The sequence below is a fragment of the Moschus berezovskii genome, chromosome 2 (genome assembly GCF_049115385.1).
Source record: "Moschus berezovskii isolate FMDL1 chromosome 2, NW_MosBer_1.0, whole genome shotgun sequence".
NCBI classification, from domain to species: domain Eukaryota; kingdom Metazoa; phylum Chordata; class Mammalia; order Artiodactyla; family Moschidae; genus Moschus; species Moschus berezovskii.
Genome location: NC_142461.1, coordinates 81,065,038 through 81,081,183, shown reverse-complemented (window position 1 = coordinate 81,081,183; position 16,146 = coordinate 81,065,038). Strand labels below are relative to the sequence as shown.

Genomic DNA, 16,146 nt, shown 5'->3' with positions numbered 1-16,146 from the left:
AATATCAGGGGGATTTGTTTCTGTCTATTAAACCAGTCCTGAAACTATTTAAAATGAGAATTAGATCCCAAAGACTTCAGTTGGCTTGACTTTTACAATAGTCCTAAACTGCACTTCTGTGTCTCAGATCAACTCTTTTGCCAAAGCAAAAGTGACAAATTATGTGTTTGATTTTCCTCTCCCTTATGGAAAATGTAAATTAAGTTACATTTTCTATTAATAATAGTTGCTGGGTTGTTGTTTTTGTTTAGTCGCTAAATCGTGTCTGACTCTTTTGTGATCCCATGGAGGCATGCAGTCCCCCTAGGCTCCTCTGTCCATGGGATTTCCCAGGCAACAGTGCTGGAGTGAGTTGTCATTTCCTTCTCCAGGGGATCTTCCTGCCCCCAGATATCAAATCCAAGTGTCCTGAATTGGCAGGCAGGTTCTTTATCACTGAGCTACCAGGGAAACCCTTAGATGTTCGTTAGTAATTTCATCTATAAAGGAGTACTGGAATATTGAAATAATATACTCCTGGTTAAAAAAAAAATTGATGTTATTTCTCTTCAACATTGCTAATTCATCATTTAACCTTGTTGAATTTTATGTTTTTGAAGCCTATTGTATTTATAGTTATGTTCTTTTTTTTGTTTTATTTTGATCAGTACCCAATCCATGCTCGGATCTAGCATGTGAATTCCTCTGTTTACTGAATCCTTCTGGGGCCACTTGTGCATGCCCAGAAGGAAAATATTTGATTAATGGTACCTGCAATGATGACAGCTTGTTAGGTAGGTAAACTTCATTATTCTGTAAATAATGAATTACTGTGTAGAATAAATGTTCACAACTACTGAAACTGAGCAGAATTAGCTACTTGGTAATCACTGATATCATTTCTATGATACCACTGATTCGTGAGTGCCTGTATAAGCTATTATTTTCTCTGATAATGACTTCCTATTAGTTGATTGTACATTTATTACAAAGCTGCATTGAGCATCTACCATGCATGAAAGAGTAAATTAAGAGACCTTTTTATATAGCTCTTGTATTAGTTAAGATAATGATATTTCTGAGGGTACGTACCATTAGTTTAAACCAAACTAACAAATCCATTTATCCATTTAGTAACTTTATATTGAACAACTTCTGTGTACCAACACTTATTTAGAAACTAACTCTTAGTTTCCTCTGTAAAATCTGATTAACAATAAATACTACTACTACTCCTATTAAAAATAAAAATAATAAACATTTTGAGAACTTATGAGCAAAGTATAACATTAATTTAGAAACCAAGAACTAAGTTAGAAGCAAACTGCCAAAGTTTCAGTTTATGCTTTAGAAGCTACAGGTTGGAACAAACATTTAAAACCCAAAACATTATTTCAGATGCTGGAGTGTATTAAATAGCAAAACATAAAAAATCAAAACCAAAAATAGTGTGTTGAAAAGTGTGGGGGAAGAATTGTCTCTGGGATATCCAGACTGACTTTCATATTAAGTCATAACTTTCATATTATTCATATTCAAGACATTAACCATAATGGGAAAAAATGCTAAGAAAAAAGAAGATCAACACATTAATTTTATGTCACAGACAAAAGCACAGTGCTCCAAAATCACTTGTGGGTCACAACAAACATTTTTCCAATGAGACACACACTTAGGATCTCTTCATATCAGGGCTTCCTGACTTTTGCATTAATATTTCTCTGTTAGAATGAACTCTTCACGTGAACACAGAATCTTAGTTCTCTGTCAGCGTCTCTATGCCCATATTATTGTCTCCTTGTTCTCTGCTGAGAGTTATATGCCATCTAAACACTTTTGCATTTCCTAAGGCACTCAGTGTCCAAAACTGTCATAGCTCTTTTATTTAATATATATATTTACGTACTGAATATCCATAGCTGAAGATCTTACAAAGATGAAATGATGAATGACACAAACACCAATAAATAGATGTTTATGGGAATGTGATATAAGCTACAGCAGAGACAAAGTTCAAACTGCTAGGAAAAATTTGATGATTATCTAATTAGAGAAAACATTAGAATTTCCTATAGAATATGACCTTAGAATAAGATCTACAAAGACAGATTAGATTTAGGTTAAGTAGGAATGAATGGACACTGAAACAGAAGAAACTATCTGAAAACTCACGAAAGCATTGAAAATAAAGAAAATAATGAGTCATTTATTCCAGTTAGTGTGTCTGAATTGCAAGTGCTGCTATTGGATGGTAGGTTGGAACATGCTTAATGGAAAGCTAAATGTGAATCTTGATTGGTCCTTTGGAAGAGTATTTTAGTGCCAGTCATTCAAAAGGGGTGCTCTCGCTAGTACTAGGATGAACCCTTCCTCCTTACCAATTCTCCCAATCAGAGGTTCCATGATGTCAGTTGTGATGGCAGAATAATAGAATTACATGCACATGTTCAAACATTATCTGGTGCATTTTTCACTCACTACTCTGACACAGTCATGCAGGTGAACTGTGTATGGCCGTGAGTTCTACTTGAGTTCAGTCCAGTTGCTCAGTCCTGTCTGACTCTTTACCACCCATGAACTGCTGCATGCCAGGCTTCCCTGTCCATCACCAACTCTCGAAGCTTGCTCAAACTCAAGTCCATCGAGTTGGTAATGCTATCCAACCATCTCATCCTCTGTCATCCCCTTCTCCTCCTGCCCTCAATCTTTTCCATCATCAGGGTCTTTTCAAATGAGTCAGCTCTTCACATCACATGGCCAAAATATTGGAGTTTCAGCTTTAACATCAGTCCTTCCAATGAACACCGAGGACTGATCTCCTTTAGGAAGGACTGGTTGGATCTCCCTGCAGTCCAAGGGACTCTCAAGAGTCTTCTCCAATACCATAGTTTAGAAGCATCAATTCTTTGGCACTCGGCTTTCTTTATAGTCCACTTCTCACATGATTACAAGACTACTGGAAAAAGCCATAGCTTTGACTAGACGGACATTTGTTGGCAAAGTAATGTCTCTGCTTTTTAATATGCTATCTAGGTTGGTCATAGCTTTTCTTCCAAGGAGCAAGTGTCTTTTAATTTCATGGCTGCAGTCACCATCTGCAGTGATTTTGGAACCCCCAAAATAAAGTCTTTCACTGTTTCCATAGATTCCCACCTATTTGCAAGTTCTTTGTAACATCTTGGAAACAGATTCTTCAAAATGTCAACACCTCCTTCCTTGAAGATGATGTACCACATTTTCACTAGCTCCAGACAACCATAAGCAGTACTCTCAAAGATGTCTCCTGTGCACCAAGTCTACTTACAGTGTTGTTGGGGTGGGAAAGACTCCTGGGAGAGAGATTAGTATTCTGTGTGGAAGCACACAACTTATGCTACTAGTGTGACTTTTACATTGATTTGGGATTTAGAAGTTTTTTTATTTTTAATTACAAAGTTGCAGACAGCTTTTGTTGTTTTTCTTTTATAAATAGATAAGACTATCTCTTCTACATAACCTCCCTTTTGCCCCTTTACTTAATGTGAATGTCCTTGTCATTGTTTAGTCACTAAGTCATGTCTGACTCTTTTGCAACTCCATGGACTGTAGTCTCCCAGGCTCCTCTGTCCATGGGTTTCTCCAGGAAGAATATGAGAGTGAGTTGCCATATCCTTCTTGAGTACATCTTCCCAACCGAGGGATCAAATCAGCATCTCTGACTTGGCAGGCAGAGTCTTTACCAATGAGCAATGTGGGAAGCCAATAATACAAATAGTTTATTCAATAATCCAAAATCAACAAATACATAGGAAGATACTCAAAATTCTTCAAGCCAGGCTTCAGCAATACATGAACCATGAACTTCCAGATGTTCAAGTTGGATTTAGAAAAGGCAGAGGAACCAGAGATCAAATTGACAACATTTGCTGGATCATCGAAAAAGCAAGAGATTTCCAGAAAAACATCTACTTCTGCTTTATTGATTTTGCCAAAGCCTTTGGCTATGTGGATCACAATAAACTGTGGAAAATTCTGAAAGAGGTGGGAATACCAGACCACCTGACCTGCCTTTTGAGAAATACGTATGCAGGTCAGGAAGCAACAGTTAGAACTGGACATGGAACAACAGACTGGTTCCAAATAGGAAAAGGAGTACTTCAAGAATGTATATTGTCACCGTGCCTATTTAACTTATATGCAGAGTACATCATGAGAAACGCTGGGCTGGAGGAAGCATATGCTGGAATCAAGGTTGCTGGGAGAGATATCAATAACCTCATATATGCAGACGACACGCCCCTTATCGCAGAAAGCAAAGGAGAACTAAAGAGCCTCTTGATGAAAGTAAAAGAGGAGAGTGAAAAAGTTGACTTAAAGCTCAACATTCAGAAAACTAGGATCATGGCATCTGGTCCCATCACTTCATGGCAAATAGATGGGGAAACAGTGGCTGACTTTATTTTTCTGGGCTCCAAAATCACTGCAGATGGTGATTGCAGCCATGAAATTAAAAGAAGCTTGCTCCTTGGAAGGAAAGTTATGACCAACCTAGACAGCATATTAAAAAGCAGAGACATTACTTTGTCAACAAAGGTCTGTTTAGTCAAGGCTATGGTTTTTCCAGTGGTCATGTATGGATGTGAGAGTTGGACTATAAAGAAAGCTGAGTGCCAAGGATATGATGCTTTTGAACTGTGGTGTTGGAGAAGACTTGAGAGTCCCTTGGACTTCAAGAAGACCCAACCAGTGCATCATAAAGGAGATCAGTCCTGGGTGTTCACTGGATGGACTAGTGTTGAACCTGAAACTCCAATACTTTGGCCATGTGATGCAAAGAGCTGACTCATTTGAAAAGACCCTGATGCTCGGAAAGTTTGAGGGCAGGAGGAGAAGGGGACGACAGAGGATGAGATTTTTGGATGGCATCATCAACTCAATGGACATGAATTTGGGTAAACTCCAGGAATTATTGATGGACAGGGAGGCCTGGCATGCTGCAGTACATGGGGTCACAAAGTGTCAGACTTGACTGAGTGACTGAACTGACTGACTGACTGACATAGGAAAAACTTGACCTGGGATAGAGCTGAGGTGATGCTGTGGATTAAACCAAAATCTACCCCTCTTTGTTTTTTTCAAGGGAAGTTTTTTTTTTTAATTACTTTTCTTTTGTGTTTTTTAAAATGTATTTTTTAATTAGAAGAGAATTGCTTTACAATGTTGTATTGGTTTCTGCCGTACAACACCACAAATCAGCCCTAATTATATCACCTCTCTCCTGAGCTCCCCTCAAGATCTATCACTTAACTAATTTGTTTGGCCTCATACTCCCTCAGTGTCACTTTCTTCTGTGTATAGTCAAATTAACAATAAATACTACCACTACTGGTAAAAGGATAAATACCTTGAAGACTTATGTACAAGACTTATTTTAACTATGTCATATGCACATTATTTCATTTAATCCCCACAAAGCTTTGATGATGTTATACTCTCTTTGTCCCTGTTTTTACAAATGAAAAATTGAAGTATAGAGAGGTTCAATTGATTGTCTAATAACACTTAATAATGGTAGTACTCTAAGGTGTGCCTAGGCACTCCACAGTCTTCATCACATATAATGCACTCTAGTGCCTCCAATCCACTGAAAGTACCCATGTCCAGAGTAATTGGAAGATACTAGAAATAACATGCAGAAAGTGCTCAGCACAATGCCTTGCAAAAAGTAGACACACAACACTCTAATATAAACCTGTCATGAAGGTAGCAAAAAAAATTAAGTAATTTTTTGGTAAAGAATATGCCTGTAGTGCAGGAGACTCAGGTTCAATCCATGGGTCAGAAAGATGCCCTGGAAAGGGCATGGCAACCCACTACAGCATTCTTATCTAACTAATTTCATGGACACAGGAGCCTGGTGGGCTACAGTCCATGGGTTCACAAACAGGCAGACATGACTGAGTGACTAACACTTTCACTTTTCACTTCCCAAGTTTTAAATGAGGAAGCATTTTATCTAAATACACACTTAACCAAAATCTTAAACTCTTTTAGAAATTTTAGTTTTATGTTTTCAGCCCAGCCTGAAAGGCATGATTACAAAAAACACCTCAAAATTTATTTTTAATAAAAAAAAATCTTATATATTAAATAATGCAAGTGTTAAAAGTATTCACATTGACCTTTATATATATGAGCTTTGGTAATGGATGACTTGGAACACTTTGGTTAAGAATATAAATAAATGGAGTTTAGAAATATTGATTAGTGTAGATAAAAGCCAATTAAATTTTTCCTGACATTACCATTTGATATAGCTAACTTTTTCTGCTCTTTATAATTACTTGCCTTTCTCTAGCTGCTATTGTTAAATGATGAGCACACTGAGTATTTTTAATCTTCCGTGTAGGAAATTTGAAATTCAAATGTTACCCATTCTTGGAGAAGTATTCACCTTCTCTTCCCTACAGTTGATTATAATTGCTGGAGCTTGGCTTCTGGGGGCAATTTAGATATTGACAAAAGCAGCTTCCGTTTTCATTATAGAACTATTAAAGTTAGTTGAAAGACTGTAACTCCACTTTCATTTCAACAGGCAGTGTCATATGTTTAAATTTCTGGTGCCTAATGAGGCACATTATAGAAATGCACATATCCTAACGTGTAGAGATCTTGAATATATATGTGTTTTACATAGAACATCCACCAGTGAAACTGCGCCCTCCCCTAGTAATCCTAAGTGTGATCATAATATCTTTAATAGTTATCTTCACTATTCACATTCACAACTCCACTTAGGATGTTTCATGCTAAAAGAGTTAGAAATGTTTTGGTAAATTTTAAACTAAGCAAATGTTATTTCCACTCCAGATCTTTCTTGAGAGTTTGATGTCTGTATTCAACGCTTTGCTAGAGATTCCCACTTCATTATTTCATTTAAATAGGTATTTCCAATTTAATACATTCAGAGATAAAACACTTTATTGCCCCTGAGTTTGAAACTAAAGGATTATCCTTAGTTTTTTCTTTCCCTCTGATGTGATTTTTATCTTCTAGTTATTTTTAGAATATGTCTACGTTTATCTATCCTACATTATTTTAAAGCCATCATCTTATCCAGCCTGGACAATTTAAACAGAATCCTAATAGTCCCCATGCTTTCAGTTTAACCCCATCATTATAGTCATTCTTAGACATTCTAGACATTTCAAAGACTTAACACTACTTTTGAGGAAAAGTCCAACATCCAACAATCTCCTGTGACACTCTGCTTATCTCTTCAAATTCCCTTTCCTTCAATTCCTTCCTTCACACTTGTAATCCAGTCCAGTCTTAGTAACTTTCACTGAGTCCCTCCAATGCTCACCTTCTGGCTTTCACAGGTTCCATTCCGTGTGAGCTGGATTCTCAGTGCACCTCATGGGCACTCAGTACATAATGCTCACTAGGATTGTCACTTGGTAATTTACCAAATGAGTGCCTCAATTTCCTGTTGAAATTTAGCAATACACCTTGTAGACACAGATTACAGGTCTCCATCCTTGTACTATTCCAGTATGGCTAGAACTCAGACTCTCATTTGTGTATATGTGTATGGTATTTACTTATGTACCTAAAAATTTACAAAGCTCTATAATTTTAACTTTTACTTTCAACTTTCTTATTTAATATTCACAACAAATCTATGAGTTAAACTGTACATATGTCATTAAAGCTATCTTAAAGTAGAAATAATTAAGGCTTGGATAGTTTAATTTATTCATAGTAAGCAGCAGAACTAGGACCTAAAAGCAAATCTTACTATATCAATTGTCACTTTCTTTACACCATGTATATATATATATGGTGCTTCATGAGAGAGTACTTCATATTCAGTTCAGTTCAGTTCAGTTCAATTCAGTCGCTCAGTCGTGTCCAACTCTCTGCAACCCCATGAATCACAGCACGCCAGGCCTCCCTGTCCATCACCAACTCCCGGAGTTCACTCAAACTCATGTCCACAGAGTCGGTGATGCCATCCAGCCATCTCATTCTCTGTCGTCCCCTTCTCCTCCAGCCCCCAACCTTTCCCAGCATCAGAGCCTTTTCCAGTGAGTCAACTCGTCGCATGAGGTGGCCAATGTATTGGAGTTTCAGCTTTAGCATCAGTCCTTCCAATGAACACCCAGGATTGATCTCCTTTAGAATGATCTCCTTTAGAACACCCAGGCTGGATCTCCTTGCAGTACAAGGGATTCTCAAGAGTCTTCTACAACACCACAGTTCAAAAGCAACAAATGCAGAATTTAGTAATGCCAACCTGAAGCCTCCCTACTTGAAAAAGTATTGGAAGCTGTTTTGCAATGCCAAAAATACCAGAATCTGTTTGACACTGCTGATTGTCTCTACTTATTTAGTTAGGATACTTGAATTGTTGTGTCATTTAACATCACTGAGGCTCTTTAAGATGTTCTTGTGATTATTGCAGTGATAGCTGCTGCTGTGTCTAGGTCAGTGTATCTTGAGCAAAGAATATAGGTTGTTTTGACTTCATACAAAATAACCATGACTTTAGAAAAAGGTATTTTCTGGATAGACTGCTTCTTAAACTATTATTAATTGTCTTTGTTCCATTGGACATTGCGCCCTGGTCTACACAGAGCAGTATTTCTAATGGAGAAAGGCCATGTCCATACATACAGAAAAATAATCCAGAAAATGATTCCAAACCAATCTTTATCATAAATCAGACTCATCATATTTTTAAAACTAATTCTGTTTTAAATCAAGGAATGATCATCATTTCCTTTTCAAAGCCAAAATGTATTATGTAGGCAAATTATGCCTAATCAGCTTATATATGGAAATAGATGTTTCTGACACTTATCATCACCTTGTATCAAATCTAAGTAACATTTTGTTTTGTGTGTTTATAAATAATTTATAAGTATGTACATCGAAAAGTATTTTTTCATTTAAATGTTTCCCTATACTATAAATTATAATAAATTATATATATATATGTGTTTGTTTCTATATGCTCACTATACTATATATATGTATGACTACATATATATATTATAATATTTAGCTTACTTATTTCAGTTTGGCTTAATATCAAACACTCCTTGAAAAATAAGCCATGTTTCCCCATACTTTGAAAAAAACACTTATTGTTTGGAAAATATTTTATTTTTAGAAAGTTTCAGTTAGTTTTCTTAATGTTTTAACAAGCATAAAAAATGGTAAATAACGCTTTAAACCTGAAAAAGAATAAAAGTTAATTGAATATTTGTGTTCCCCCTCAACAATAGTTGAAATCTGATTCTCTATTTTCAGATAGTATTTTGTTTCTTCTACTTTTATATTAGGTGCATTTAGTTTTGGAATTCTATGAAAAAAAAGAAGTTAAGTCTTAGTATTTAATTTTTATTTGAATTTTTCTTACTCTACCATCTACTGAATGACATGCTAATTTGTACATTTCTTCTTATAACCAGATGATTCATGCAAATTGACTTGTGAAAATGGAGGAAGATGCATTTTAAATGAGAAGGGTGATTTGAGGTGTCACTGTTGGCCTAGTTATTCAGGAGAAAGATGTGAAATCAACCACTGTAGCAACTACTGTCAAAAAGGAGGAACTTGTGTGCCATCAGTTTTGGGTAAATAATTGAGTGGTATTGTATGTGCAAATAATGTGCAATTTTCCTTACATGTGAAAAATATATAGAAAATACTTAATGTTGAATTATAGCAAATATCATTCCTGGTGTCTTAATAGCAAATATAAAAATTAAATCTAATAATTAATTCAAAATAATCAATTGCAATTGTTCTAACTTGAGTATATCAAAGTTCAAGTCACAAAAATTAATAATAATGATCACTATCTTGTGTTAAATGCTTATCATTGACAGGGCTCAGGGCTTATGGATATTCTGACTCTGGCTTAAAATGATGAGGGAAAATCAGTTTTACAAGCCTTATCTTTTTGACTCCAAAATATATATATTTTTAATCCAAGTTTGCCTAATGTTAAAACTCATGTCATTAAAAATTAGATTTATTTGAAATATATACATACTATATCAGTATATCTTATAGTATCAAAAATTCCATCTAAAATCAAAACTACTGTGTTGATATTACAATATAGTATATTCAAAACACATTGCTTTGGAAACATCAGGTTACTACATATTTGGATATAAAAGAAATTCTTATTAATTTATGTTATAGCTGTGCTTGCAAAAAGTGTTTTCTACAGCTCATAAATGAACATTAACATATATTTCTCTACTGACTTGTATTACATTTAAAATGTGTTCCTACTGGGAAAAAATTAACCCTAATGCATAATAAAAATATAACTTTCAAATTCCAATATTAGTGCAAAGGAGATTGTGCAACAATTAGAAGGCAATCTATGCACATTCAGTTCTTCTACAGTAAGTGCAGATTTAGATAGTCAGATGGAAAATCAATTCATATGTTCTTCACACCGGCTCCATGGTTAATTTTCATCATACTTGAATTTCTCACTGCTTCTATTGCTTGTTATTCTTTGCGGTATTTACCATAACGATAACTGAAAGAGCCACATGAAGAAGCATTTTCAGTGCCGTTCAGGAGCTGCAAGCCATTTTCTGATTTACATTCTCAGAGTAAAAACATGACTATTTCTTTGATAGTTTTATGCTTATAAATATTTTTGATATGATTAATGGATCATTAAGATAATTTTAACTACTCATTAGAATTCTCAACAAGAATTCATCAGGTTGATTAAATTTAAAAAGGCATTAGGAGTCTTACTACATATATTCATTCTGCCTGCGGGGGAGCCAGTCCACAAAGTATATTCTGTTGCCATTGGAAAAGCTGTGTACTGAGACCTTCAACGAATATGCAAATGAAAATTATTGAATGTGAGGTAAGAGGTTGTGTCCTGTAATTATATTTTACAACACACATACTGCTTGGCTTTAGGGAAGATGCTTTTTTATGCAAATGAGGTGTTTAGAGTCATTTACCTCTTGATTTTCTTATTAGGATAATATTTGGGTTGCGACCAGATGAGTTTCTTATATTTATCTTTGGAAATATTTAGGCCAACGAAAGGGTTTGACACTCCAAACTATGGCTACCTATTCAACCTGAAGTGAATCCAAAGAGAAAAATCTCTTTGAAACGTTGAATTTGCTATCCTGACTTGAGCTATATATGGGCTTCCTTGAATCTGCCTGCAATGGAGGAGACCCGAATTAGATCCCTGGGTTAGGAAGATACCCTGGAGAAGGGAATGGCAACCCACTTCAGTATTCTTGTCTGGATAATTCTATGGACAGAAGAGCCTGGTGGGCTGCAGTCCACAAGGTTGCAAAGAGTCGGACATGACTAAGCGATTAACACTGTACTCTTCTGTGAGCTATATATAAATACAGCACAACTTTTAATGTTTCATTCAAATCATTTGTCCAGACCTTGCTGAATTCTTAAAATCCACAATATATCAAGTTTATCTATTGATTTATCTAGAACCCGTACATTATCAAGTTTAATATCCAGAGTATTAGATCTTGACTTATCTAGAAAGCACATTCAGAAAAAAAATATATTTCTAATTAGTAATGCAAATGAGTTCTCATATGAATTCAACTTGATATATACCCATGTGGTTATTGTTTTATAGTAACAAATAATATGATAGTTAATTAAGTCTTTTACAATACATTTTTCACTTTTAAAAATGTGGTTTTATAAAACATTGTTTGGTATTACAGACTGCAGAACTTCATTATCTCCATACAAATGTTAATTTGTAAAACAAATCCCAGTGGGCAGTTCATGGATTTATTCATTGTTGGTTTACTTACAGTTAAGCCTTTGGCAAATTCCTATGTGGACACTATATAACTAGGGTTTGGGGCAGCCTTAATTAAAATTTATAAGTTTATGACAGTTGTATATAACTATAATAATTGAACAAAGAAAATGTCACCAGTTAATTAAAGTCACACATCTGAGAGGCATAATTAAAATTCTGTATGTAGGAATGAGTTTTTCCTCATTCCTTAAGGTTTTTGTAATGAAGAAAACTAAAAAAAAAAAAGTTTGAGTTGTATCCATATAGGAAGGTACTACAAAATGAAACAGTTTGACATTGACTATATCAACAAAGGTCCATGTAGTTCATTTCTGTGACCTGCTCATAGGAAGATACATTTAAGATAAAGTTTGCCTTGCAGAGCAATGGAAAATAGAGTAAAGCATTGACTTATTCAGTCATTTTTTATGGAAAATAGAGAATAACTTATGAAATTATATTTTCAGCTCTGCTACAGAAGGGTATTTATGTTATGTGCACAATTAATCTTCATTTTTACAAATATTAATTCTCTAAGATATGTTCACACTATGTGGTATTTTTCTTACTGTAACAGATCTGTAATTTAGACTTTGAATGTTTATATCAAAATGAATCAAGGTTTTCTACACAGTCAATTTAGAGGAATGGAGCAAGAAATTTTGTAAATTTGGGGCAATATTCTCAAATACTCCCACTCATAAAAGTTTAGAATTATGCATAAAGGGAGGCAATTCTAATTTGGAAAATTTGAAAATGTATAAAATTGGCTAGATGAAGAGGTAATCGTGCAATTTTTTTTGGTAAGAAATGCATTGGTATTGTAGGAGAAGTCAATGGCACCCCACTCCAGTACTCTTGCCTGGAAAATCCCATGGATGGGGGAGCCTGGTGGGCTGTAGTCCATGGGGTCGCTGAGAGTCAGACAAGACTGAGCGAATTCACTTTCACTTTTCACTTTCATGCATTGGAGAAGGAGATGGCAACCCACTCCAGTGTTCTTGCCTGGGGAATCCCAGGGACAGCGGAGCCTGGTGGGCTGCCGTCTATGGGGTCGCACACAGTCGGACACGACTGAAGCGACTTAGCAGCAGCAGCAGCAGCAGCATTGGTATTGAGCTATTTAAACAAATTCAACAAGAAGATAGAAGAGGCTCTCTTTGCAGTGCTCTGTCACCACATCTATCTACTTTGGGGCTGAAAAATTTTATTCCCAAGAATGAAGCTGGAGGAGGGAAGGCTCCACTAAGGAAAGAAAAATTAAATGAAAGTCTTACTGCAATAGGAAAGGTCCTTATAGTAGACAAGTAGATGGAGATAAATTTCTCTCTCATTCATTCAAGATCTTTCTGTCCAGGTCAATGCCCAAAATATGATGGTGGCATATATGACTGTCATCAATTATGATCAAATTTGATGGCCCTAAAAGTGTTTGTTCAAAGGCAAATTAAGCTAGGAACTTGTGAACACCCTTGAAAAATCATGAAACAGAAAATGAAACTATGTACTGTTATCTCTCAAGTCACTTATGTACCTGGGATGTGAAGTACACAATCACTTAATTAATGATAAAGATTGAACATACATTTAAACAGTCCTTTGTTTTTCTTTCACTTTTAACAAGGGCTGTTTTTAATTTAAATTAAGTTTGATGTCCTAACTCCCTTAACATATTAAATAGATACTGATTATATTTAGAAAGCACCCAGAGCTGGATATTTGGTCCTCTTTGCTTTTTAAGAACCGAAGAGAATAAGTTGAAAGTATAAAATTGAAAAAATAAAATGGTGCATATAGTTTAACAAATAAGTGACATAGGAATATGCAGCTTTACCTAAATAATGTCACTTTTAGACACATGTTCCAAAGATTACATAATAAAAAGTAAAATATTTGGAAGTGAAATGTTCATAATATAATATTGGAATAAAAACCTGAATCCAAGTAGTTAATATATAAAACATAGCATGTCTAAAAGATGAATGATATACGATAAAAAACACTATAACTGAAAACTATATAATAATAAAGAAAAATAGAGAAAAATCACATTGTATTATAAAGCTTAAAAGCACAGGAAAGAAGCTTGTTTATATAATATGGAAAAAAACGCATACGCAATAGGTCCTGCATTACACTTCTGTTGTTTTCTAAATGTTCCACCATGCTTTCTTTTTAGAATCAGACAATACTTATTAAAAATTAAAATAAAACTAGTTATGATCATTGTCAGGATAATGATAATTTATATATATAGATAGATATAGATAGGGTTTTTTTGCTTTTATATATATATAGGCAAATATATATAATATATAGGCAAATATATATATATAGGCAAATATATATATATAGGCAAATATATATATATAGGCAAATATATATATATATACACACACACACACACACACACACACACACACATAGGGCTGCTTACTAAGTGCCATGCACTGTATTTGGTCCTTGAATTTTTATAACAGACCTATGAGAGAACGAAAGTAGGATTCTCTCTAATTATGCTTCTGGCTGTGTAAGTCAAATTTACTGGTTCATTTGGACCATATGGTGAGAGGAACACTAAACTATTTAGTGTCAGAAGGCTTGAGTTGGCTTACTTGTATTCATGGAAAAGACAAAAATGTTTCAATCTCATTTCCACAATGCTGTCTGAGAATGAACTTTCCAGAAGTATAAATAGATTGTGACCTACAATTTGAAACATGTCAGAATATATTAAGTAGTAACTGGGAGGGAGCTTGATAAAGCCAAGTTCTTTCTTTTCCTTGTCAGGCTTTGCTGCATAGTTCTCTGTAACCTTTGTGATACTTAAGACAACCCGACAGCTATAGTCAACTTGCTAAAATTATGTATAAATGGGCACTCACTTTCAGTCCAAGAAAACATTATATTAAGTGGAAAATAGAGTGTCAAACCTCTTTATCAAAAAGACTAGCGATTTTTTAAAGCATTCAAAACTTTTATCACTTGAATCTAAGTGAAAGTGAAGACAGATTTCACAAAGGAGAGTCGTCTTGGGGATTAGAGGTCAGGAGACAGGCTTTCTGATTGCATTACAGTAAGTACCTGAATAATGCTGTGGTGATTTATCTCTCAGCTTATTATTTTATTCTGTGGGAAGAAATAAGAATGTAGCTTTTGCCCAAATAGTAAAGACGTTGTGAGTAAGGAATATGTACCTTTTACATAGTACTTTCAGAGAAGAGCATTGAATGTTAATATGTTTCAATATGTTCTGCAGCTTATTTGTCAGTTAAATGCTTTTATTGCTACGTCAGAATGTGTGTGTCAAACTAAATAATGACTGTATACATAGAAGAATAGTCAGGTATAAAACATTATGACCAGGGACAAAAATTTACAAGCACAAGATCAAATTAAATAGGGTAAGCAGCATGGTTCACATAGACAAATAAGTATGAATTCAAGTAAATTGCTTAAAAGAGAACCAACCAATGATGTCACTAGCAGTTACTTACCTATCAAAGATAATAAGCAGTCATAGTCTCTTAAGAAATTCACATTTAATTACTTTTGCCAACATTCCTTCATGGCAATCAATCAAACAACTTGTTCTTAAATATATATATTTTTAATTTTTTATTGAAGTATAACTGATTTATCATATTGTGTTAGTTTCAGGTGTACAACAAAGTCATTCAGATATATGTATATTCTTTTCCCTTATAGGCTACTACCAAATATTTAGTAAATGACACATTTTCAAATGGTGAGTTTAAGTAGAAAAAAGGGTTATAATTTATTTGTCCAATAGTGAGCAGAAAAGTTATTTTGCCTATTAAAATCATATAATATCAATTAAATCAAACTGATGAATACCATTTTTATAACCAACTTAAAAACTGTTTGCTAAATAAGTCTAACTTTTAAAGACATGCAGAATTACATAAAATTATTGAAAAAATACCTTAATAATAGTCAAATGAAAATACATGCTTTTAGAAACATATTACTTTTAATCAAGCTACCCAGCAAATTTTGCTCTAAAATTACTAAGTATGTAGTAATGCTATATTGAATATACATTCAATAAGTATACCATTTTGAAAATTTTACAAACATGATTATTGTCATGTTTATTTTGTTGGCTACTGTAACTGAATTATTAATTCAAATGTCAAAGATTCTTGTAAATTCCTAAATTGTAGTTTTACTTAAATTGAAACACTCTATGTGGCATATTTTAGATATAAGCTAGTGAGTGTGATTAAGAAAACTAATTTTGAGAATCTAGATTATGTCAGAGTTAGTTCCCTAAGACATTATCTACAGTCACTGAAAATCATCAGCATTGTCTCTGC

The 16,146-nt window shown here is 34.4% G+C and overlaps 1 protein-coding gene across 1 annotated transcript in view; it reads left to right on the top strand.

Moving 5' to 3' along the window:
- LRP1B (LDL receptor related protein 1B) overlaps window positions 1–16,146 on the top strand; it is a 2,241,805-nt gene that overhangs the window by 2,114,391 nt on the left and 111,268 nt on the right. Inside the window, exons 82-83 of the mRNA XM_088842364.1 lie at window positions 648–773; window positions 9,438–9,602. Of these exons, the coding sequence (XP_088698490.1) occupies window positions 648–773; window positions 9,438–9,602 (291 nt within the window). The remainder of the gene's footprint in view (window positions 1–647; window positions 774–9,437; window positions 9,603–16,146) is intronic.